The 26,973-nt window shown below is 41.9% G+C and overlaps 1 protein-coding gene across 1 annotated transcript; it reads right to left on the bottom strand.

Moving 5' to 3' along the window:
- Positions 1–6,347: 6,347 nt before the first annotated feature.
- FIBIN (fin bud initiation factor homolog) lies at positions 6,348–9,774 on the bottom strand. The gene has a single exon (XM_061999664.1). It carries the CDS (start codon positions 9,599–9,601, stop codon positions 8,981–8,983), a length of 621 nt encoding a protein of 206 aa, XP_061855648.1. The 5' UTR covers positions 9,602–9,774; the 3' UTR covers positions 6,348–8,980.
- Between the last annotated feature and the right edge of the window lie 17,199 nt (positions 9,775–26,973).

Raw genomic sequence — 26,973 nt, 5'->3', positions numbered from 1 at the left:
CAGCGCCAGCTGCGTGAGCAGCTCCGTCACGGGCTGCCGAGCCCGCCCTGCACCCCGGCAGTTCCTCGGGAGCAGGGGGCCGCGCTCCCGCCTCCCGTCCCGCCCGCCACCGCCCACTCTGCCCGTCGCGGGGCTCGGCTCGGCTCGGCACCCGCCCGCACCGCGGGAGCACACCCGCGGCTGGCGTCTTGCGGGGAACTGAGCTCCAGGATCTGTTTCGGGCTGATGGAGATGTTTCATAAAGTACTTAGTCCTCTGTGAAATGCACCAGAGAGAACCAGGCTCGGTTAGTTTCTTGACACAAGCACACTCACCTTGTAATGACTGAGGGATGGATTTTAGAAAGGGCTTTGGCCTTGAACATGAAGAGGTGGAAAAAAGCCATAATTTCCCGTGGCTGCTTCTCTCCTCTGTGTAACGAACGCTTCCTTCAGGCTCCCAGTTTTTGGTGAGGAGAGAGATCTGACTAAGAACCCTCTTCAGATCACAGGACCAAATGAGGATCTGGGCAGAAGTGTACTACAGAGCATCCTGTCTGTCCTCTTGAATTGTGACAGCCTCATGTCCTTATCACATAAGCAAGGAGAGAAAGCAAAAATCCCCAACCAAACTAGGGTCTTTACATGCCAGATGTAGGCTACAGTAAACATCACCAAATATGAAAGATGTCATTTTAGTGAGACTATGGCCAAACTGAGCTTATGTTGTGGTATAGTTTTCAATGGAGTGGCCCTTGACTGAGTTTTTTGTAAAGATTTGTATCAGAAATCATGTGTCCAGCAGGACCAGGACAGTGATCATCTCACCCCACTATGCCCTGGTGAGGCCATGCCCTGAGTGCTGTGCTCAGTTCTGGGCCCCCCACTACAATAGGGACACTGAGATGCTGGAGTGTGTCCAGAGACGGGAAGGGTCTGGAGAACAAGTCAAATAAGGAGCAACTGAGGGAACTGAGGCTGTAGTGAGGTGGAGGTTGGTCTCCTAAGTAACAAGGGACAGGATGAGAGAAAACATTCTCAAGTTGTGCCAAGAGAGGTTTAGATTGGAGATTAGGATGAACTTCTTCACTGGAAAGGTTGTCAGCCATTGGAACAGGCTGCTCGGGAAGGTGGTGGAATCACCAGTCCTGAAGATAGTTAAAAGACTTATAGATGTGGTGCTGAAGGACATGGTTGCATGGTGGGCTTGGCACTGCTGGGTTAACAGTTGGACTTGATCTTAAAGTTCTTTTCTAACTGAAATGATTCTATGATTCTGTAAGATGACTTTACTGTCCAACAAATCTTGTGAGCAGTAAGCTTCAGGCAGATGAGCTTCCTGGGGACAAATTTAAAACCAGCATCAACATACCCCTGTTATTTAGTGCCTAATACCTTCTAAAATGTTAATACTGCATTTATTTGAACGTTGGAGAGAGGTTCTAATAGACAGAAATGTGGCTAGTGGTGGGGTGTAGCATCTACCAGATTTTGGCTGGAGTAACCCATGTTGGTCTTCAAGTTTTAAGAATCCCCACCTTCTTCAGAATGTGTAAGTTGGTGGCATGACAAACACACACACAAAAGGAGAAGAGCTGAACTAAAAAGGAAAACCTTTATTTTCACCCTGATGGGAAGTTTTTTCCCAGCTGTGCAAGCACCTGCTCCACTAGACTCAAGGGCCATATTGTGGTCTGCAAAGCATCCAGAAAAAAAATCTTACTGCCTTGGTGTAACCAATAAAAGGTTCAACATAAATGTTGCCTAACCAGCACTTTTCACAGACAGCAAAGCATTCACAAAAATGAAAAGCTGGCTAGCTGGATGGAAACAAGTACATTCAGAAGTGAAAATATTCAGTGACTGTTTGGAGACTGTCTAAGCATTTTGGCAGCTAAAAGGGGGGTAAGGCGGAGCCTGCCACTTATAGGAAATTAAATATTTTCCTTGGTAGTTATCATTCAATATCTTCAACAAAAAACAATCCTCACGTGCCAAAGCAGTGCTGTAATGCATGGGGCTGGTTGTGTTACTTGAAGGAAAGAGTGGTAGGAATTCTTTGCTTTCATATTAGGTCCCAAAACAGTTTTCCACCACACACATTCTTGGTTGTCATAGCTGTCTTCCTGGGGATTTTATTTTTTTTTAAAGAAGTAACCAATGTACCAATGTATATACACACACCCACCTCTTCCAGCCCTTTAAATACATTATTTGAAACCAGTAGCTTGAAAACTCGAAATTATTTTCAAGGTTTGTTAGACTGGCTATCTGGCAGATAATTGGATTCATTTAATAGATGCAGTTTACAAAATATATACTGTTTGCAAATGGCTTGATCCCATTGCTTTAATTACGCTTCATTTTTTATTTTTACTAATTAATTTGTTTAATTTTTACTAATTAAGGGACAATCAATAGAATCAATTTGTTTGAAGTGTGGAGAAATAAATCAAGTTGTGCCTAAGTAGCTTATTTAGAGGTTTTTAATGAATTAAAGCTGTTATTAATGTAAACTAAGTACATAAGCATACATAGAAATCCCCATCAGGATGAAAACCAGAAAAGAACCAGAAGAAATTCTGTTTAGACTTCAGGAAGAAAAGCCCCACATAGGGCAAGAACAGAGAAGTTTTTTTCAAACCCAAAGGGGAACATTATGAAGTATTATAAGCATAAAAAGGAAGGTGTGAGAATTGAAATGGTCATTAAGTCTCATTCAGTAACAGGAGCATTCCAAGCTGTTTGCAAGACCAGGACTCTATTTTTATAAGGATTTTTACATAATATGCAAGTGGAAAAGTCTCCTATCCAGGTGGAAATATAAACAAACTGCCTTCAAGCTGACATAACTCAGCAAAATATGAATCATTACTGTAGTGCTTGTATTTGCTGAGTATCTATAAAAGAGTTTTAAAAGAGGTATGTCAGAAGTGCTATGTGTTGAAAATCTGAACCTCATTTATTTGATAGTACATTTACCTGCCTTCTTACTGTCACAACATCCTCTTACTGAATCCTGGAGTGCAGGATCAGTTCATTGATTCCCTTTGGGCTTTATTTTGTCACTATCATTCATTTGAGGAAGTATGATACTGGGGGGGTTATGCCATAGGTTTCCACTGACTACTAGTCTATGCACAAAGTTACTGCCAAATAAATTTAAGATTGGCAGTAATTAGTAGGTAAAGGGCATTGGAAATATAAAGCCACATGATAACATGCAAAGAGCATAAGCAGAAAATCCTTAGGAAGCAAACTCTGATGTTCATCCCATAAATTTGTTCCCCTGACATGACAGTAAAAGGTTATGAACTAGACCAAATATTCCCAGGAGTCAAACCTACCAACAATTATGTTTTCCTGGTCCTGTGAGCTTCAGCTGAGGAGATGCAAGTATCAACTTAGAACAAGTCTGAGGCGACTGTGTGGCAGGACAGACTGAAATGTAACTTAGAGATGTAGAGGAGTTAATATCAAAATCAGTTAAGAATACATAAGTAAATAATACCATGCAGCCTGTATATGGTCGTGGAACTAGACACAGTGGAAAGGTGATTTGGATGGGAGCTCTAAATCAATATATGCATAACATAGGAGGATGCCTGGCTTTTTGAAAACCCTAATTGCTCCAGAAATATAAATATTAGAAACAAAAACTGGGCTCAGTTGGAAATTAGCTTCTAGGGTAAATGAGCATGGTGTGACTTCAGTTCATTCTTGATGTACAGTCAAATTTATTCCTCTGCAGTTATATCAGGAAAAGAAACCCCTCAGTTCCGTTTACCTCTTGTTCATTCATTCTTGTTCTTTTTTCCTAAGATTAGTCTTCTAAAGTTAGAGGAGGTATTATTTAAAATGACAAACCTAATAGCATCCTGACTTGTGTGCTGCCCCAGTTACGAATAGCTTGTGTTTTGTTGTGCCTCTGTTAGAATCTAGACTTGATATTACTCTCTAAAAAGGCATCAAAACATATTTTGCAAGATATTTAACATATGGACTCATCTTACTCAGAATTTTAATATAAATCTCAGTTAAGTCACATTAAATTAGAAAAATATTATCATATTCAAAGGGTAAAGCCTGCTATTAAAAGTTTACTGCTCTTGATTAACTAAAGAGCTCTCAACAAAGAATTATTTATCATTACATAGGTAAAGGCATAGCAAACTCTTAGATAAATTCAAGTGAAAAAGAGAACCTATGACCAAAGGCTCACTGAACCAACTGTGTTGGACCTAGCACTGAACTGAAAATACTGGTCATGTTATTTTTGGAGAAGAGATGATAAAGACAGAAAAACAATGCCTTGTTGTTTGAACAGTCCGTCTATAGCAAAGTCTCTTATTTATACTAAAACTAATTTACATTGGTAACTCTTGTTGCAGTGGCATGTTTACAGTATGGAAAATAGGATGCAAGTACATATCTTTTTTGATCACCCTGCACTTGCCAATATCTAGCACTGGATAATGAATCTCTCCCTAAACCAACCTTCTCCAAGGACTTTTTTTCCCCTCCCTGAAGAAAGTTCAGACCCTATTACATAGGCAGGTTCTAAGCACTTAAAAGAAGTATACATACAGCATAAGGAAAGTAGTAATCTGAGAAAATATGACACACTTGGCCTTTTTTCTTATGAAAGAATGCTAATGGTATGTTGGAGATTGTCAGCAATACCTCCCCAAGGTAAGGCCGTTTCAAGGACGAATGGCTCTACAAGCCATGAATGACTCTGTCCAAGCCACATCATTAAAAATGTAATGATTATGGAGACCATATGTTTTTCTGGTTACAGAATTAGTCATTAACTTCTGCCTTTTCCAGTTGTAAACTGATCTTATAGGCAGGATGACAACTTTACGAAGAAAATAAAATAAGCACAGAGTTATGGTCTTTTTGTACGTATATTTTCTAATAAAAGCTTTTTTTAAATAAAAAAGCATGTAGTGGGGTCAGTACTTTTGTTGACATACTTCAGGAATGAAATATGGACCCGCAAATGGTTCAGTTTTTTTGCTAATGGCTCGCCAAAACTCAGAGTAATAGAAAATAAATTCCCCATTGGCCTATAAGTAAAAATGCATTTTAAAAGAGAAGAAAATAAAGGCCTGATTTGGAACATACAGGCTTACTTCAGGAATAATAGGTGTCAAATACACTTCACTCAACAACACTTCAGTGTTAGCTGAAAACTTCTTTACCAATCACAAAAGTGAAGCATGAGCAAGAAGCTGGTGAAGCAACATGAAGCTCATCTAAATGAACAGAGACTCAACCGCAACAGATGCACTCAACAGAATTTCTCTTCTTTCTAGGTAAGATTATAACTAGAGCTGAGGCTTCCTCTGTAGCTCACCAGGTTGTTTCTACTGACTAAGGCAAATATATGTTTTGCTTATGAGGTACACATCTTGGCAACCTACATCTGAGTACACGGTAACCTACAGGAGTAACGGTAGCTTCAATCCCTTCATGGACCCAGCCTGGCACACATAAGAGTTTTGAGAGGCTTCCCTTGTTTTTGAAAGCTTCCCTTGACTTCTCCTATTCTCAGGATGGTCCTGGGTAGGTCAACCTGTGAAACTTTGGAAGCTGCAATTTAGAAAGCCACAATTTGCACCACCACTCTCCTAAAGTCCCAGCATTGACTTGTCACAAGGCAAGCACAGCCTTTTCTTTCCCAAGCTTTCATTAGTGCTGATGTGAAACAGCATCATATGCTCCTTGTTCACATTCTGCTCTTCTTCCTCTCCACGTATGTAGCAGTAAAGGTGAATATGTCCACAGCAAAGCACTCACTGCCTTCAAAAGGAAGGTACCTGGAGAGGAGTGGCGGTATCTCAGTGCCTTCCTTTGGCTCTTGGCTAGTTAAATTGCAGCCTGAGCAGCAAGGAAAATTTCAGTATTAAGTAAGCTCTCTATAACTCCGTGACAGCTGCATAACTTAATGTTCTCTTCTCAGAGAAGACTGTCAACTGCTCTCAGTACCATCAACTCTTTAATAAATTCAGAAAGCAATATATATTTTGAAAATCTCCAGAACACCACAAAAAAAGACCAAGTCAGCTTAATCTTAGTTCCAATATCTACACTGAAAAAAAACCCCAAAATGGAATAGAACCCAATACTGATGAAATACTTAAATACAACAGGAGGAGCTATTGGGTCAAAATAGCTGCTACAATCATAGAATGGTAGGGGTTGGAAGAGACCTTTAGAGATCATCTTGTCCAACTCCCCCTGTAGAAGCAGGCTCACCTAGATCAGGTCACATAGGAACATGTCCAGGCATCCATTTAAAGCGCTCTGCTTAAAAATCCTTACTGAGTTTTCTATGATAAAAGAGACCTTTACTATTTGAAATAGGTTGTATAAAGCCATTTAATGTGTCAGCTCTGACTCAAAATTGATACATTTAATATATACATCTGCTTAGATCAACCAAAAGGATGTAAATCAAACTCTAGTAAGTTCAAATATCCTAAGAGTTTTGTACTGGCTTCATCAAATCCATGTAAGGTTGGCTTTTTTTTTTACTAAACAGGTGAATTTACACAGAGAACAGACTCAGATATATGCATTTTCTTTTTGAATAAAGCCTTTTATAATCAATGTTACAGAGTAGAACTCCAGTTTTTGTTTCAGTTTCAAATAAAAGTTTGTTTCACTGAAATGTATATAAACATAACTGAAGATATTTATAAAAGTATTCCTACTTACGAAACCTTAGTGTGGATTTTACAGAACAATTTACAGACAGAAGTATTGAGCAGAATGAGTTATGCTGTAAATCTCCACAGTTTATGTAATCTCCTGCTTTGAGAAGTAAGTACTCTGCAAACATTTACTCTCTTCGTATGCTACGTGCATTAGGACAGTTTGAGATTGACTAAAAGCTTGCTACAGCAAATAGTGTAGCCAAGCTGCTTAAAGCATATTCAAGCAGCTGTGTTTTACACTACTATTACCATTCTTTTCCTATTAGTATTTGAATAGTGCTCTCACATGGAAAAAAAATCTAGCATGGCCTACCATTTTTCTTTACTGATTCTTACAATGCATCTTATAACCAAGGACCCAGAAAGTAAGTAAGCAGAGACTAAAACTCCTTTTAAGAAGCATCTGGGCATAAAAAGGAACCTTATGATGTCTTTGGCATCTAGCTCTGAAAGGGCTCAGAGAGAGACTAGACATGAATGAACTATCCAGAGCTTGGTCCATCTCAGAAATGCTGCATGGTTTGCTGTGAGAGTGGGCAGGCAAGTCCCAGTGACTCAGAGGGCCTTGTTTGCACTTGTGTTGTTCCATCTAACTCCAGGGGCAAGGAAAGTATCACAACCAAAGGAAATTTTTAATAGCTATAACCTTTAATACCTTCTACTTTGACAACATACTTGAACATAAGACCAAGCAGTTCCACTGAAGTCAGTCAGGCAGATCTCCAAAAGATCTAAAGGTGCAAATTGTCACTTAGAGCATCCTGCTAGGAGCTGCACCTCACTGCCTTTAGTGAAAGCGAACTGCTTGGATGGTCCAGAGGCTCTGTAAGCACATACCTTCATCAGACACTTCCCGGAGCCTTCAGTGCCCTGGTCCCAAGTGACTTCTGTTGACCTGCTGCAATGATGAGGATCTTGCCAATGGGATGGTTTGCAGAACACAGTATAACTGAACACCAGGAGAGTTAACAAGATCAGATCTCTTGTGTGCATCAAAAAGCTTCTCTTCCAGGGTCATGAGGACACAAGTTTCTTAAAGAGTCTTACAAAACTCAAAACACATCCACCCTCTGTGCCCTTCTGTGTTACTGCTTTCAATGAAACTTCCTTACCTCTTGAGGCTGTAAATGTTTATTTGTTTTTACTAAAAAGCAAGTTATTGCATTTGGCAGGATCTACAGGCTTGCAGTTTTCTGGTGAAAAGACATATTACAAACAGCATGTTTTAAATCAAGCTGAACAATAAAAGAAAAAAAAGTGCTTTAACATTGTTTTCAAATATTTATTAAAACAACATATGAACTGTTTCCATCCAAACAGTGATTCTGCCTGCAGTATCTGTAACCTAGTAGCTATATTACCCCAAATTGACAATTAAATAGCAATGAGTCTAAAAACCCAAACAATCCTCCCCCTCCTTCCCAGTAGGCACTTTTGCTATTGTCTGGGAGCACAAATAACTTTATTAATAGCTTAGCTAGCAAAAGTACAAAGGCACTAACAAGAAATGCCACTGTGCTGGCACAGACAAAACGTTTTTGTCTGCTTTAGAAATGTGCTCCAAAAAACCCGGCTCTCAAATTTGGGATCTGAAACTACAGTCACCACTAGAGCTCCTTCTCCATACTATAAAAATCCACATCAGCATTCTCAGGATCTGACATAAGCCTTTTTGGCTGGCTCTTGGGGTTACGATAGCTTAGAGTCACAGATAAGCAAGCCTGGAAGAGTACAAATCCTGCCAGAATAGTTCCCGTCTTTCAAAACGCTAAATGGAAATCACAGCTTTAAGTTGATGTAGCAGGACAAACGTTTAAGGCGCGTAAAATACCGTTACAAAAGGTTAAGGAAAGTTAACAGAGGTTTCACTCTGAAGGGGAGCAGCCACAAAAGCAATTTAAAAGCATCCGCTACACGTGAGTCCGGACGTGGCGGGTGAGCACCTCAACGTGTCAATGCTCGAGGCAGGTGAGCCGCAGCAGGGCAGGGGGCACATAAACGGAAGGCAGGGAATGGGAGACGAGCCAGCTTACTCTGCTTTGCAACCAAAGGCGAACGATGTAACGGAGTAATTTATTTCTTTAAATATGGGCTATTAACTTAAACATACCTCAAAAGCCTCGTGGTTTATAGAGACGCGCGATTAGCTTAGGCAGTCAAACACAATAAATAAGTTTTTCCAGGATGCCGGGTGTATTTGCGTGAGGGACGTGCTCCCTCTAGCCAGAGGAGCAACCCTGGCACCCCCCGGGGCGAGGGCAGCCCCCCAGCTCCGGCTTAGGCGCGGAGATAGTCGTTCTTGAGGCGGCTGAGGCGCGCGCCGTGGCTGCGGACGGTGAGGGCGAGGAGATCGTGCTTGTCCCGCAGCCCGCTGGAGATGTGGCGGGTCTCCCGCAGCAGGGCACGGGCGTGCAGCAGCAGCCCCAGGAAGCTGTCGCCCAGGCGGGCCTCCTCCCGGCCGCCCTGCTCCTGCCCCTGACGGAACTTGCCCTCCAGCTCGCTCAGTGACCGGTCCGAGCTGGAGTAGGCGTCGCTGATCTGGGCGGACTCGCGGCGCAGGTAGGTGCTGTAGCTCTCCTCCCCGTCCAGGTCGTAGGAGATGCTCTTGCCGATGCCCTCCAGCACCCTGCCCGCGTCCTCCACCTGCCTGCCCAGCACGGTCAGCTCCTCCCGCAGGCTCAGGCCGCCGCCCGCCGCCGCACCGCACCGCCGCTGATCGCTCACCCTGAAGAGCAGCTGGCACCTCTCGGGGTCGTCATTCTCCTCGTAGTCCCCGTCGGGGACGAAGTAGTGGTGCAGGGTGCCGTTGGACATCTCGGGGTACAGCGGACCCTCGAAGTACCCGCGGCAGAGGCTGCAGAGCCAGCCCAGCCACAGCAGGCACAGAGCTGCCGGCATGCTGCGGCCGGCCGAGGGGCGGGAAGGACGGAGGCCTAGGGGCGGGCGGCGCCAGGCTGCCGCTGCCCCCGCCCCATGGGGCTCGGCCGCTGCGGCCCCGCGGGCACAGCTGACCCCGCCGCGGGACAGCTCGGGTCGTGCAGCGAACAGCCCGCACCTCGCTCCGGGGCTGCCGCGCTCCGCCTTTAAAAGCCGAGCAGGGCGCGGAGGAGGAAGCGGCCCCCGCGGCGGGAAGGGCCGGGCCGCCCCCCACCCCACCCCGGGCATCGGCCTGCGGCCCCGCGGACTCCACCCCCGGCATCGCCCCGCTCGGGGGCTGTCCGGCGAGGGGCAGAGAAACTGACACCTTTCTACCCTTATAAACAATCTGCACCCTCAAACCTAGAATTGCTCGGCTGGTCGCGCTTTTCCCGTCAGAAATGACTGCTTTGCTATGAGTCTCGTTTTCACAGCGTGCCCCTCAGCAAGCGCAGGGCAGAGCGGCTTCGAAACACGGTTAGTGGCTCAGGACCCCAGCTTCACTACGGACTGAAAACGTGGAAGGGAAGAAGGTGCAGGTTCAAGTATGAGGTGTAAAACAGCCTCGGGTAGAGTAATGAGAGGAAAACAAGACGCAAAATCAATTCTTAAATAAACTGTCATCTGCCTTTGAGGTAGATGGGAGTACAGTCCATCCTACAGGGCTACATGAAGTTCTAAGCATTTCTCTTTCATGAAACAATATTGTGTGTGAATCCAGTGGCTGGATTACAGCGGGGTTGAACCTTGCACGTAACTAGTATAAATCTGTCTCTACTGTGTTTGAGTTGTTAAGGTGAGAGCACAAAAACAGAGTCTGTAAAGTCACCAGCTCCTTTCACATCGCCTTTTTCACAGAAAAAAACATCACCAGCTAGCAAAGATTATATCCAATCCTGCAGTCACCCAGAGCTAAAACTCCCACTGCTGTTCCTGAGGGCTTTGCATGCGAAAAATATTTCTGTCGCCTCTTTAATGTAAATATTTGAACTACTGGCCTGATACTTGCTGCACGTTGTAAATTATGATGCTTACCATTAACTTTATTGGGAAACTGGCCAGATGCTTATGCTGTATTCTCTGCTTTTTCCGCTGTTACGCTGGGCATTGTAGGTTACAGCCTGATGGGGCTCAGGAGACTTGGGCTCTGCCATTTCTTATGCTGCCATGACTTTAGACATCTATGTTTCAAAGCCCCTTAGCTCACGGCAGCTTTGTTCTGTAATCACAGCTTACTCTGACTCTGGGCACTTGTGAAGCAAATGGCTGTTGTAGAGACCAGCTGCTCTTCTTGAACTCAAGCATGCTGAACTCCACAAGCTGCTCCTTTCTTTGCTTGCAGCTCCTCGAGATGTTCCAGCGAGGCCTCTACCCCAGGTCCTTGGCAGATGGCTGCTGATTCTCTGCTCAGGTGCCCCCACTGCCAATGGGTAGGTTGGTGGGTTCCTGGGAGCTCAATGATGGACTTAACTACTAAGGTACAGCACAGCAGCATTCTAAGCAAGTTCTCACAGTCAGTGTGACCTTTAATAGTTCATGGTAACCTGTGCTATCAGAGTTCCTGAGCAGTGACTTTAGAGCCTACTGAAGCATGTTAGGTAGGCGTAGGAGGTGATGAGACTAACAAACCACCCAAAACAAGAGGAAAAAAATAACTGTGACAGCCAGCCAACCAACAAAATCCTGTCCCCGAGACAGTCAGAGTGACAGCTGAACCTTTCCTTACTTCTCTAAGTAGACTTTCCAAGCCCTTGGGTCAGTTAAGACTACGCACACGTACATCTCAAGCAACTTTTGCAGACTCCAGACAACTTTTTCATTGCCCAGGCCAGACAAGTTATCCAAACAAAAATACTCCACACATTTGGAAACCTAAAATATTTCTAATTAGGTTCCGAAAACATGCATGGAAATAGGTTGGGTTAGGCTAAGCTCCTGTGCTCCAGCTTTCTATCAAAGGCTTAAAGCCTATTCAACTGTGCCTGCCTGGCACTTGTCCTTGGTCTGTGTTTGCCAACAGGGACTCTGTCAAATAATCTTATTCACAGGACACTCCTTCTTTCACCTAATATTTTATTTAGTTCCCAATGCTTTGCCAGCCATAGTACTTTATCTACAGAAGCTTCTACCCTGGCTGATGTTACTGCCAGTCGTCTGGTTTGGCTGATACTTGGATTGTGGTGGACTCCACTTCTGAGGTCTCTTCATGGAAGTACTGTGCTGTTAATCACTCAACTATAGCTTTGTCAGCATGCTTATACTTTCACCAGTGCCACAGTGGGTAAAAAAATTCAGCCTTAGTAAGTACTTTTTCTCCATCTCTTCATACTTGAAAAGACTAAGAGGTGTCTGTTGCTCCCGGCTGTAGCTGCCAACTCCTGGGCACTGCTGTTTTCAATCCAACATGCATTATTCAAGTTTCAATTTTACATCAGATAGTCTCTCCCCAAGCAACCCACTTGGAATGTCTGTTTCTGAAGGAAGGCTGCAATATGGCAACTGCAGCCTTGGTGACTCAGTATGCAAAGCTTTGGTAAAAGCTGGACCTTGCTCAAAGATATACAACAGCCTGATCTAAGGGAATACCCATTGTGGTTCAGGATTACAACACAACAGAATCTTACATTTTAACAGAAGTTTTTGACTGAAAAGCATCGAGCAGTGGAAAAGATGCAGGCTCACACTGACAGAACAGTGCTATGCATAATTATCCATTATTCATTCTAAAATCACACCTAAAAGAGAAAATCTTAACATTGCATTGAGAGAATCTGAGTACCCTGAGACTCCTTAAAACTGTGTGCATACAATGAATTTATTTTTTGAAAGACATACACCGAAAGTAACATTTACCTTTATGTATCAAGTCCCGGGTTGAAGGGTCAGATGTTTTCGTCGTGGCTCATGTCAGCAGGAACACCACAGCAATGCCTGAAATAACAACATGAAAATCAATATCAATGTAGAGTTTTCAAAAGTAATTTCTGGCATGATCTCAGATGCAGAGAGTGCAATAAAACCAAAGGGGGATGGAAAGGAATTTCTCAGGAATACCAGAAGTGTGGAGTGGAGAGAAGCAGAGAGGAGAGCAAGCCATTTTCTGCTGAATGTTGCATTTTCTGCTGGGAAGCCATAGGCATAGTTGTATGAGATCAGATATCTGGGGAGCTTTTGGGATGAATCCAAGAAACAGCTGCTCCTTGTGGCATGCTCCCATGAAGGCCCTCATTGAAATCCAAGCATTGTCAAAAGGCCCATTGATTTCAGCATGACAGTGCTTTACCCTCTGTGCCTGCTCAAACATTTGAAGTTTCCTCTTGCAGAAAATGATTAAAAAGTGTTGGAAACAAAAATAAAGCAGCATAGTGATACTGTCTTTTTACAAATACTTGGCTTGACAAACTCTGCTGTGGTAAACCCATTGTTTTTTCACAGAACAGCATTAGGTTTATAATACTATAAAGAACTGCACAATTTACTCTGCATAACCTCCTAGGGAATAGCACCCAAATCAGCCTCCAGTCCAGAAATTGCCTATAAACTGATGGCATTATTGATGGCAAATATATATCTTGGCACTGGATTTCAGATGACACTTGCATAGTCTTCCTCTGTAAGTGGTGCTTCACCTTTGGTTCTTGGCTCACTTGTGCTTTCCAGTTCTGTCACAGACCACGGTAAACTTTGCAGCATCATAATGTTTCACATGTAAATGACCATTAATTTGGAGAACAGATATATGGTCCTAAAGGCCCTACAGGCTTTAGGGTATAAATGTTGCTTTCTGACTACTGGCTTCTGTCTTCCTGCTGTGAACTGTTCAATAGCTTTACATAAAGATGCCTTGTTTAAACATGAGACTAACAAGTATGTGTGTGTAATTTCTAATTGTAGGGTGTAGCACTAAATGCTCAAATGGCATCAAGTGAGGTGGGCATGAAAGAATAATACCAAGGTGTGGTAGGAAAATTGCCATAGGAATATACCAGAAATTCTGCATAATAATATTTGTAGAATGAAACTTTTATAATGCATGTAAAAATAATTCAGTATGACTTTGGAATAGAAGAGAATGTAGGAATATACTGAAGCATGTACTGTACTGGATGTTCCAGGACCAGCATGATTATCTGTGGTTACACTGAAATTTGTAACTTCTCAGAAAAGTGTGTTTCATTCCAAATTGGGACAGCTGAACAAAAGATTCCTCAAACATATCTTTGTAGAGAAATCAACTTTGTTGTTAGTTGATGTTTAAGGCTGATAGATTCTGATAACCTTTTTCTGGACAGATTTCAGGCTGAAATCACAGCTGTGTCCAGGCATAGAGTCTTCTGAGTCCTTTAGCACTGGTTCCTCTTTGACAAGAAATACAGAAAACCAAATTCAAATAACACCAGTAGTTATAGAAAGTATTGGGTATGAGGCTGATCGTGAATACAGGGAATAAGTGAAAGGTTCTGTCAGGCTAGTTGTCTTAGTATTGAATCTCTTCAACTTTAGCCAACATCAAAATGAGCTCAACCTTGGCAGAAAAATACTGAAACAGATTTTTTCCCACAGCCTTTCTCTGTAGTGAGTGCTGGTTTACTTATATCAATCTAATTTGCTTAAAGCAGGAAGTGCTCAGGTTATTTTTGAAAGAGAAATTATGTATCTGGATGCTTCTGAAGAAGGGAATATTTATTGATATGACACTAATGCAGTTTCTGTCTGTTGATGAAAAACCTGGAACCCCAGAAGGGATATTGATGGTATTTCTTCAGCGAGGTTCCTGAAATGGAAATGATAACACTTCCTTGGTGGAAATGAAAACACTTAAAAAGGCATCATCACTTGCCAGCACATGGAGAAGTTTTCCCATTACTGTAAATGTGATTTGTTACAGAGACAGCACATAGTGCTGTTAAAGTCCTGATTTGCTTTTCAGTCCTTTCTGTGCTATTTTTAATGCTCTACGTGGTTGTGAAAAGACTGTATGTGAGAACATGTACTTTGCAGATGTTACAGAAATATCACTCACTAATTAGTCATGATAACACATTCTCCTTGCCTGTAACCTGTTAGGAGTAAAGAAGATTTATTTTAAGATTTTAAAAACCCCAACTATTCTTCTCTTTCCTTTTCTCCCTCTCTTACAAAACAGAAAAAGCTTAAAGCCTGACATGTTCTGCTCAGGCAGGGCTGGAAAAGAATTTGAATAAAAGCCTTGGAAGACATCTAAGAGAGTCTATAGTGGGGAAATGCTGATGTCATTTCCAGTGGGATTAACCCATTGATACAGTTGCTCAGGATTTGCAGTCCTGGGATCTAATGGAATTGTTTGAGAGAGGGTCTCAAAAACATCTAAATTTTCTGCAAGCCAAATTTCACCAGGACCATTCTCTAGGCCAGTTCCCAAACAATGTTAGCAGATTTTCTACGACATATTTTCCGCTTTTGTCACCTATATAATGATGGCATTTTCTGATTTACACACCTAATTTTATGTATTAACATCAAGGATGAATCCTCAAATAAAAGCTAGATCCTGACACATTTTTTAATGACTAGGCATCAAATTTTCTCTTCTCATCAGTCCTTTAAAGCCCCTGCTGGTGAATTTAGAGTAGGAGCCTACATATTCAGGCTGACCAACTGCACATAGTTTTGTTAAACATGTCTCCACAGTGGTTTAACCTTTCTATTCTCTGCCTCAGAAAAATCTGAAATAGTTATAAAAGTATCATTTTGGCTGATAAAAATGAGAGAAGATGGGAAATGACAAGAAAAAGAAAGTCCTAGGATTTAATTGGTTTGATCTCCTCTGAAACATGCCTCTGTAATGAAATTCACTTATATTTCTAGATATGTTTTTTGAGAATTGGAAAATGTCCCTTTTGTGTCCTAACACATTCAGCTGGATTTACAGGTAGGTGTTTCTAGCAGTGCATTAAGTTTAAAACTAGGCTGACTTTGCATTTGAGCAGCGTTAAGACCAAGCATATGGTTTCAATTGAAATATCCCAAAATCTCCTTGTTAAAAAAAAAATCATTCCCTTTAAGAAACATTCTTATAAAATTCTGCTTCAAGAAGCAGGTGAAGGGGCACTATTTACAGTCAGCTCTGTATTTATTTTTGTGCAGTCATGGTTGACCGTTGCACAGGTTTTTAATGACTCGGTGCACACAGAGCACTCATTCAGCAGCCCTAACACTATGTTATTCTCCCATGCCTGAGCTTGGGGCAGAATATTGATAGGGAGTTTATACCTCCTGCTACAATTTATGACATTTATTCAGATTGACATGGCTTAGGAACCAGCATTCGAGATGATGACTTGCTTGGGTCTCTGCAGGCCCTTCTGCAGAGGGTGTGATGGGCACTGGCTTGGTCATTTTCTACCACTGTCTTTGAGCCAAAGTGCATGGAGTTCTCTGCAGAGCTGCAGGAATGCTGCCTGCCTCTTCCCACGTTTACAGTCAAGAAACAAAGATGTATAATCAGCTTTAATTGAAAGAAGCTGGGCTGAATAAAGTTTGCAGGCTAATTTAGGCTTAGGAAATACTACAACTCTTCCAACTTAGTTGCCATGGGTGAGAAAGCCCCAGCCTCACTGCTGACATTCAGGGCCTCTGAACACCGTATTTGGTCTTACAAATCAGTCCATTCTAGGGTTTATGCTCCCAGAGCTTGTGCCAGCAGAGCAACCTGCTTTTCCCTATGGACCGTCTTGCCAGGGTAATAGAAAGCCTGAGGCAGCAGTGCTATAGTGCCACAGCCAACTTGGGAAGGTTTCCTCCAGGTTTAGACAGGTGATGTCCAAGCGTAAATGTGCTGCAGGAGATCTTTCAAACCCACAGAAGCACAAAGAAGAGCAGCTTCACTCTGGTAACAGAATAAATGCTTCTGTTTCATGGTAGATAGCTTTAGAGGCCTTAATATTCAGAGCCCTAAGAAGGCTCAACCAAATCAAAGCAATGCTGTGACAACTGCTGGCAATTAAAACTAAGAGGGTATATTAAAAACTGAGAAGTGTCTGGAAGAAAAAGCTGGACAATCCATCCTCTCTACAAGACAGAACACGTCCGTGGGTTAAATGGCTTCAATGTGCACTGCTTATCTGGTGGGAGCAGCCTTCAGAGCAGAGGGAGCCTGTCCACAACTATGGGCTTGCTTGTCCTTTCACTCACATTCTTCCCCCAAGAAATATTGTATAATTAAGTTTCCAGCATGAAATCTGTGGTAGCAGCAACAATGGCTGATCAGAAAGCAATAGCGGGAGCGCGTGGCCTCTTTCACCTCCTTTTCCAAATAGCTTAAGGCAGACACATTCAGAGGGACAAACAGTGCTTTGAGAAAAAAAGGCAATGAATATTCCCCCTTTCTGGTTCCCCTGTTGTACAGTGTGATATACAAGCAATAACCTCTGGGTAAAAGCGGGCCCTTGGCACTGTGCCATACCTTTGGTAGGAGGTGGGATTTCACCCTTGGTTTCAAACCTGCTAAATTGCTACTTACTCTGTATTCTCATAATGTATTCTGCAGGTTATGTTCCTGGAGTGATATGGCATTGGATTTCAAAATCACTCCCTTTTTGTGGAAAGTCTGCATGTAGGATGATAGCTAGGGGTGACAGATCCCTTGTTTTCTTAACCTCTTGTTGCACTGGAGTCACTTTAATGTAAATTTGATGAAGGAGTAGTTTAGCACAAATAAATACGCTGGGAATAGCAGCAGAGATTTCTTTGACTAAGGGAATCTTACAAGTCCTCTCATTTTCTACTTATCTTCTCACTTACCTCCTAAAGCACTCTGTGCAGATGTGATTTTGAGATGTGCTTGGCCCTTGCTGTCACAGGAAGCTGCTATCAGAGGGGCTGTCTGAGGACGTGCCACTCATGCTACAGGTAAGAGGCATTGCCATTGAACATATATATATGCTGTTGTGTATTTAGCTTCAAAGAATGACATTTTGCTCATTTTCTCCTATTGCTGATATAAAAAAACGCATTCTGCATTTGAACTGATTCAGTCCACAAAGTATCAGGCCAAGCTCTCTCATAGTACTCTCTGAATAATCACAGATAATAGTTTGTTAATCTTGTGGTTACTTTTAAAAGTGAATAATTTGGACTGTCGAGGAGATGCATCAACCAAAAGATACTCAGACATCTATTTAAACTTACCTTTCTTTTGAAGTGGTCCAGCTGAGGTCATATATAAAAGCATGGGCTGCAAACTCAAGCTTGTTTTGTAATGGTTTCTTGTGTTCTTGAAAACATACACATGGGATTTTTCAAAGTGTTAAAGTGAGCAATGAACATTATACAACAGCTTTTGAGAAGACTTAATAAGTTATAAATCATAGATGAGGCAACTAATTCAGTAATTTAAATAACATTATTTGCACATTATATGAGCTTTTGTTTGTCTTATTCCATTTATCAGTATTATTTCCCTTCTTTTTTCTTCTGAAAAGGATCTGTTTAGCCTTAATTCACCGTCAAGAATGTGAGCATGAATATGAACAGGGTTTCATATGAACAATAATTCCTAGATTGTTTATTGTGTTGATTCCAGATGATTTACAAAAAAACCAATTTGCTATTGTTAACCAAATTATGGCAAGTTTTCTAACAGTTCTCTTTGACCACTAGCTGTTTGGTAGTGATTATTGAATTGTGATGACTAGCCTTGGGACAAAGTCTTTGCATAAGAAAAATCATCAGGGCAGAGAATACTTCTGGCCCAAGTTTTCAGCAGGTGCTCATTTCTGCTGAGGTGTACAAAAGGGTTGGCATTTACAAGTGGTTTTGATTATCAAACATTTTCAAGCAATTAGCTGTATGGTTTGATTAGAAGTGGCTGAGGGATGAAAACATTTTTGTTAGTAATACAAAAAACCTCACTGAGTTGGCTCACACGTACCATCATAATGATAAAAAAGTAAATAAAATGTACTTTGGAAACTAAACTATCTGCACTGAAGCCCTTTTATTCTGTTGCCTTCTTATTAAAAATTCCATTTCCATCTCTTCATCAAATACATAAACCTAGGGTTCTAACTAACTGTATATATAGTCATGCCGTGTGTGACTAACACATAGCAACACAAGAACATTCCCTCCAGACATCATAACTTTACCAAGTTTCTTCTTTGGTTACCAAATATCTTTCTTTTTTTCTTTTGTCCAGATGTTAGAGCAGTAAATATGTTGGAAGTGGAATGTGTTAGCAAATGAAAACGTGTCTAATCTTCTCTGGAATGGCACAGAATGTTCTCTTTCATCATATTCTCATATACTCATGGCTATTAGAAGCAGAAGGGTTTGTAGGTGAAGTAAGACTGTATGAAGAAAACCATATCCCACTTTTTGAGGCTAATACATAATGATGAATGTGGATACTAGTTCTGGCAGAGAAAAGCCTGACAGGCAATGTAAGGATGAGGCTATGACTTAGCAAAGCAGAGTGAGCAGTGTGAGCACTGCTCAGAATGAGCAGTGTCTATCCAAAATACTAGAAATATTTAAGGTTAAATCTTGGTCTTGTTGACACTGAAGAAAGAAGTTTGAAATGACTTTGGAAAGGCCGCTATGGCCCCTGTGCAGATTGCCATATGAGAAAACTCTTTTAGATCCCTCTCAACAGCTCCTGAACTCCTATGGTTCCCAGCCCCAAGGAGCTTTTCTGAAGCTGTCCTCACTACCTTCCATTTGTGGGTTAGGTATTTATGTGCCTAGTTAAAACTGTGTTGACCTCTACACCTGTGGAGGTGACAGAGCACATTATGACATGATGAGTCCTATAGATTCATAAGGATGAAAAAAAATGGACCTGATTTTCATCGAATCATAGAATGGTAGGGGTTGGAAGGGACCTTTAGAGATCATCTGAAGGCCACATTCCTGTCTGTACTTACCTGTGTTCATGGAAACAGTCCTACCAAACCTGTCAGAGCTAGTTATCTTCAGAAAGCAAAGCAAATGCTGAGTCCCCACAAGACAAGGGTGTGAAGAAGAAGATGTTTTCTGTACAGTCATCCCCACTGGTGGGTCCCCCAGGTGAGCCAGCAAGCTTTAAACACCATGGATGATCTCCTAGGAGGACGTCTGGAAAATGGTTTCACAGTATGTCCCTTCCAGGCACCTCAGCCCTTTCTCCCTTCTCACTAATTGCTTTATCCTTCTGAAGCCATATTGGTCAATTGAAGGGTAACCCACAAAATAATCATAGAAATTTTGTTTTACCACCATTAATTTTCTGTTTAAACCACATGTAATACTAGAAGCTGACCATATCAGAAGAAAATATAAACAAGTATAAGCCAGAAGAATGCCTACAAAGATGATAAAGACAAGTATGGACAGAGATGCTTGCAAATTAACCAAAATCAAAGAGAATATATGTCAGGAAAGTGTATTTTTTCATTGCTTTAATGGTGAGTGTTAACTAAACATTTACTTTCAGGAAAAAATCCATGTAAAAGATCAACATCTCAAAGTGTTGAACAATTTCTGAGGCTGACAGCTGTTTAATATAATCAAAACATGGCCTTTCAGTAATGTAATCTAACAAACCAATATCCAGATTGCTGCTGCTTGAACCACTCAGACATGAAAAAGAAAGTGTCAAATCTTTCCTGAAAGCTTTGCTGGATCCCAAGGCGCACTTGGATGCTCCTGTGCTGGCATAGGTCAGAAGAACCAGGACTTTGTCCAGCTGCTTGCTTCATTTGTTCTCACTGTACCTGGGCCAACTATAAAAATCTTAAAGGCCTGTACAAACATGCAGAGTCAAAAGTAGGTGTAAGTAGGAATAGTAGTGCCTCTCTTCTCTCCCTCCCCACCTCTCATCATTGCTTCTGTGTCAGATCCCAGGCAGCCCTTGCTCTCAGATAGGTAATGCACACAGAGAGGTGGGGGAGAGGGACAACTTTGCCAGCCTGTCTCGCTGCAGGGCATTTGGGGTTAAATCCCTTTTTAAAAGTGGGATTACTGCTCTAGAATCAGCTTTCACTTTGCCATCGATACCTGACCTAAGCTAGTATACAACATGAGATATTTAGCACAGAAACTGGGTTTGCCCTTAGTTTGTATGAGGCTGTTTACCTCCTTGAGAAAATACCATGACATCCTGGGAAGCACTGGAAGGAGCAGTTCATAGATTAAGGGGCTCTTTGTTTTTTTGGCTCACCCTCTTGTGGAACATGGATATCCATACATATGTTTTACCTTACTGGATTTTGCAGGGATTAGTTAGTGGTTTTTTGTATGGGCACTTTTTTGACTTGTGTGGACCAGATTTAGCAATGGGATCGTGGCAGTGTAATTCCTCCAAACCACAGGGGAACTGTGGCTTGTGCACCAAGGGTATGTGGGGATCTGTGCTGTGTGTTGCAGCACATGCAGAGCCCCAGCTGCTCCCTGCAGCACATCACTCAGAGGCATAGCACTGACTGTACAGCTGAAATATTTTCTTACCCTTTCCATTAAGTTTAAACCAGGAAAAAATAAAGGACTTAACTTCCTGCCATGACATTGCTATGGGATAGTTAAACCACACACATCTCCTCATTTTAAAGTCAACTTTCCCCTGCTGTTTGAATGCAATCCCTTTTATTTTTGTAAAAGATCTGAGGACAAACAAATGTTCAGATAGCGCTTGTTTCCAGTCCATTCCTTGCACTAGTTCTTACCTGTGCACACAGATAGAAACACTATAGTAGAATCTCTTCTGTGTATGTGTATACATATATATATGTGTGTGTAGTTGCAGGCTTACAGTGCCAGTTCAGAGGCTGACAGCTGGAGTGCCTCGTAGCTCAGTAGGTAGCTGCTCCAGGCCTTTGTTTCCCCAAAGTTTTGTATTTTCAGCATAGCCTTTTTTTTCCTTATCATCAGACTCTGGTGTCCCTCTGTGCCCTGGGGCTGGCAGTGCTGCCCAGGTGCTCCTACAGCAGCCTGGAGACATCCCTCCTCCCCATCTCTCCTCCAGGGCAGGAGTAAGGCTTCAGCAGCCCTGTCTGCATTTGCAGCTCCAGCAGCTGTTCCTCCTCTCCTCCAGAGAAGGGCAGTGGGCCAGGTCTGCCTGTGGTCAAGGCAGCTGGTTGGACCATGCTGACCTAAACCTCAAATGCCTTCATAGACCAGGCAAATCCTTAGCAGCCACATCCTGCTCTTAAACAGGACAAGTTAACATGGAGAATGGTTGCAAACCATTCTGAGCTACTCTGTGGGGGAGCTCAGAAGGTCTTTAAAGGCACACAGCACAGAGAGGTGCAGTTTTGTTCCTATTGATGCAATTTATAACACTTTGTTCGGTGCTTTGCTGAAGAAATTGAGGCCCACCTCTTGGCCAGTCAGTTCCAGAGCTACTCAAGAGTTCATTGTAGGAAAAAAACACAAACCAAACTAAATCTCAGCAGTAGTACAAATACTGCCACAGCAACACTCCATAAACGGCTTGAGACAAGGTCTGTGAAATTTAAATCACAGTTATAACATTCATCCTTATACTATAAGTGTGCAACAGAGCAGCAGCCTGGAGAATCTCACCTGATCCAGCTGAAGATATGTTGCAAGGAGCCTTGCAGTGGAGTCTCACATCATCACCCAGGCAGTGACCAGCCATCCTGCTTGTGAGATCACTTTCCCCATGTCAGTGTCACCTGGGCAAGAGATCCCAATGAGTTAGGAGCTTTTTTGTTCCCAGCAAACACTCATTCCTGGGGTTCAGGACTCCAGTCCTCAGCACTGTGTCAGCCTCAAGAGGATAGGGTTTATTGCTACAGGCCATGAAGAAATAAGCTGAACAGTTCTTACCCCTTTCCATTTATCCAAGAAAAAAACCCAAAACGTAGTGGCTTCCTATTAAGAATGGCATGAGATTCATTGTTTTTACTCTTATCTTTTCTCCTCTGAATTTTAAAGCCCTTCTCTCCCTGCAATGCATTTACCACATGAGGCACAGATGTTGCCTCAGAGTGGAAATTCACTTGCTTATCTTTCTTAAATGACTATTTTATGATTCTCCTTAATAACAATGTCTGTTCCAGGACAGTTAGCATACACCTCTAGAGGGAAAAAGGACCTCACTTTGTTGGATCTCAGCATTATTTAGTTGCAGCTGCATGCTGCACGTCAACCATGTGACTCTTCTAAGATCTGAGCTAACAAACATCAAGCTGCAGTATTCTTGCTGTATTTTTCTTGGACACTTGGTCTTCCTAGATAGCAGTGGGAAGCTGCCTTGAAATTGGTTATATATTGTGTAAATATGGAAAATTTCTCTGTGGCACTGAGTGGTGCCTGATATGAAACATGTGACTGAATTTGGAAATGATGGACATAGCAGCATGAATCCAGGGATTTCTGAGGGAAGGGAAGAAACACACCAGTTTACAGGAAAAAGGATATACTGCCAACAAGAGTTCAGCTAGACATACTCTTCTACCTAATTGCTGAAGGTATAAATCCTAGTCCTCAGGAGAATTATCAGAATGATAACCTTGGAGACTGAAAGCCATTAGCTGATAAATCAGAGATAGGGCTCCTTGCTGGGGAAATCCATGGAATTACTGTGGTCTGTACAGCAGTCATAATGTACTGAGTTGCCATGTACAGGCACAGCTTCTAGACTTGTGTTATCTTGGGAGTATTGACAGCAGCTATTTGTGGCCAGATCTCACCTCAAGACAAACAATCAGCTATTGTCGTAATTTCACTTATGACACTGCAGATTGCCTTGTGTTCTGGACCACGTAGGGTACACTAGTAGCAAATAGTCACTGAGCTGGCTGGTTCACAGCTAGTTCCTGCAGCTACAGCAGCTACCATAGTGATGTTTATGTTCATATAACTGGAAACACCTTCTCAAACCTAAGTAAAGTTTTGTCCCGATATGGGGCAAAAAAGTATAAAGCTAAGCTGGAACTGGTGAAAGCATCCTCCCTGGAAATACCTTGTGGGGATGATAACAAGGGTAAGGTTAAGCATTTTGTCTCCCATCAGTTCATTTCTTTTAATGACAGCCACTAAGGAAGAAAAACCTCTGAACAGTTAGCATCACAGCAGCACTGAGAGAGCAGGGGAGCCTACATGGAGATTTCCTTTATCGCCAGCTGTTATCAGTGAACCAGAAGCAATGATGAGGTAATAAAAACCCAAGGCAGCCTTTATGGAGAGCACACACCAGGAACAAGGCAGACTAAAGAAACCAGCCTGGTCAATTGAAACCATTTATAGAAGGTTTCTAAGGAACCCAGAGGAAAATTAAATCCCCACATAACTCACAGAGCCAGAATCATGCTACTGAAAATGTGAACTTCCTAAGAAAATCTTTTCAGTCAAAACCCTGGTGCTTTTGGCTTTTAATCTCTTTGAAACGAAATATTTGAGAGCAACAAGGCAATTGTTAACAACAGCTCTAGCAGGTAACAACTGAAAAAACCCCTCTCTGCTTCAAACTGCCTGAGAACACTTCTAAAAACAGGCATATGTGCTATTTGCAATACACTGTGGAGGAGGCTGAACAGGATTATTTCTCTGGTACTTTTGACTTACATGTATGTAGGGAGAATGAGAAAAGAATCATTAAGTATTACGAATGCAATAATTTAAGAAGCCTTTGGTTCAGTGTAATGCTGTGCACTGGAATAAGGTGACTCATTCACAGTGGATTTGCTGGATTTGGAAAGAATGGTGTCTGGGAAAACTGTAAATATAACTCACTAGGATTTATTTCTCTTAGGAGTTAAATGCTTTACCTGTGCTGCTCATCTTTTCCACTGACCCTCTGATGTTGAAGCCACCTACTAATGGTGTGTGCAATCCCCTCTCATCATGGATTTTGTGCTGGCATAACCACAGCCTTACCATTACCCAGCCCAAAAGAAAGCATGAAGTCCAAATCTGTTTAAGTCCTATGTACACTGAAGTTACAATTCTTACTATCTCCTGATTCCATTTCTTATTTACTTTTCACCAAAAAGCCCTCCTTGTAAATAGTACCCTGCAGCAATAAGTTCTCGGCAAACAACAAAAATGGCAATCCCTGCCCAGAACATGTGCACTAACAGATAAACTCTAAAAGAGATCTTTTTTTTTTTGGATAGACTTCAGATATCTCTTTTTCTCAGGCCTAAAAAATTAACACTATTTCTGTTTATTTGTCTAATGAAGAAGAAACTTTCTGCTGCTAGTTGTTGGGGTTTTCTTTTTTCTACTGTGTTTGGGTTTAGTTTGTTTGCCTGTTTTTAGGAAACTACTACTTTCTTTATCTTGTTTAACAGTTTTATCTAAGATATTATATTTCCTCAAGCGATTCTTTTTTACATTTCTAGCCTTTTTAGTTACTATACTGTGTCTCCAAGCTCATGAGGGCAGGAGATAAAGCTGTAGAGCTCTGGTTGCATGATATAATCTATTATAGGCTCACAGGCTTACTGTTACGGTAGTATTTTCCTGTACCAGCTTAGCCTCCTTTCTTTCTTGCAATTACTCTCATACCTATGTGTCTAACTCTAGGTTGAAACTCCTAGCAGTTTCACAATTCCAGTACTCCTGGGATGGGAAGCACTGATAAACTGAAGGAATACAGGCAAATTCTTCACACCAGAAAAAAACTCCAAACTTTAGGCAACATAATCCTCTGTTTAAAGCATCAGTTAAGAAGGCAGAGCTTCAGTAAACATCCACCACAGGAAAGAAGAATGAAAAATACCAAGTTGAGATCATTCTTCTCATAGCAATGAGAAATGCTTATGTTCAGTTTTCCCAGCAAGTGTCTCTGACTCTCTTGTGGCAGTTTTGACTAGTCAGGCATTGCAAAGCATTTTCACTTTAAAAATCAGCTGTTTTAAGGGCTTGAACTCAGTTTGCCCTGAAATTTGGTATGCATTGTTTGGTATGCTGGGGGTAGGGTGAGTCTGCCCAATATCAGACACTTGGATAAAAGAGCCTTCAATGATATATGCCCCTAAAGTCTTATTTTTTCTTCAAGCTTGACAAATTATAGCAATATTGCTGTGTGCAGGCTCAGTGATCTTGTTCAGGCCCCAGAGAACACCCCCATCTCACACAGAACTCTTACTCTCTGTGCAGGGCAGGGCAGGGGAGCACCACTGCAACTGATGCTCACAAAAAGGCTTTGTACCTATAAGTGTCAGAGCAAAAAACTAGCATTGTATGGTATAGCTGGGGAAATGAGAGTCCAAAACCTTTCTACTTCATCAGTTCACACCTGAATACCTGTCATCTTTATAGTGTATAGCATAAAATTGGCTGCAGGCAAACACCTTTACATAGAAACTTCTTATCTCTGAAATTTTTAGGCTTTGAGGTGTGCAGACATACAATAAATTATGTCCTTTCATCAACAAGATAACCGTGCTATTGCTACTTTATACTCACTGCCTTATTTTACAGGAAATGTTTGGTCTGTTTGCATCTGTTTATGGAAAGAGAACAAGCATTTCAAGGGAAAGAGAAAAAAGCAGCGAGCTGGGAGAATGCTTTCTCTGTCAGCACTACAATATTAATAGTGCTTGCCGTTTTGCTCAGCAATAAATAACAAGCCATTCCTTCCTTAAAAAAAAAAAGCAACCAGAACACACTCTTAGCCAAAGCCATCCCAGGCAGAAAGGCCAAGTTTCCGTAAGTGCGAGACTACATTAATTATATGTCTAAACAATCCACGCCGTTTCCAGAGAGCAACTGATCTCCTTCAGAGCTTTTAAAATGCGTTTTCAGTGCTGGGAAGAGTTGATCAGCAAAACAAGATCTGCTTCTCAGCAGGTCTCTTTTTTTGGTGTGGCTGGGAATGCTGAAATGGGAGAGCAGGGAAGGGGCAGGTCCCTTGTGCCTAACCGTGGGGGCAACCGGCTCAAGTTCATTTTCCTTTGGAATAAAACACTTCTGCTTCAAATCTCTGGTTGCACTGATTCAGAGAAAGAAGGTCAATTAGTTCTTGCTAATTCATAACTGCAGAAATGTTACTATTCCAGCCTCCTATTGCTTTTCTTTTCAAATCCATATATAGTTACAGAATGCCTGTCCAGCAAAATTGCTGATCTAGCCTAGCTCTTTCCTTTGGAAAGTCTGACATGTGAAGCAGCTCTGTAAAAAGTTAAAGAGGCAGTGCAAGATTTGATTTTATGTTATTAATTTTTATATTTGTGTTTACCATCTGTTGCTGATGGAATAGAATCTCAGGAGCCTTTCAATGGTCTCTTGCTTTACGGATCTGACCCATCCTTCAGGAAGTCAGGTGTGTGAGCGGTTAACTTCAAGAACGTGCTCTAAGCACAAACCACTTTTATATCATGAAGAGCAACTGTGTTGCTTTTTTTTTTTTTTTTTTTAACAGCACA

This window comes from Colius striatus, chromosome 7 (genome assembly GCF_028858725.1).
Source record: "Colius striatus isolate bColStr4 chromosome 7, bColStr4.1.hap1, whole genome shotgun sequence".
Lineage (NCBI taxonomy): Eukaryota > Metazoa > Chordata > Aves > Coliiformes > Coliidae > Colius > Colius striatus.
The sequence above is the reverse complement of the archived record's forward strand: the minus strand, read 5'-3'. Positions and strand labels throughout refer to the sequence as shown.

Excerpts from the sequence above, each read along its gene's own strand:
- FIBIN (XM_061999664.1), bottom strand. The coding sequence starts at position 9,601 with ATGCCGGCAGCTCTGTGCCTGCTGTGGCTGGGCTGGCTCTGCAGCCTC.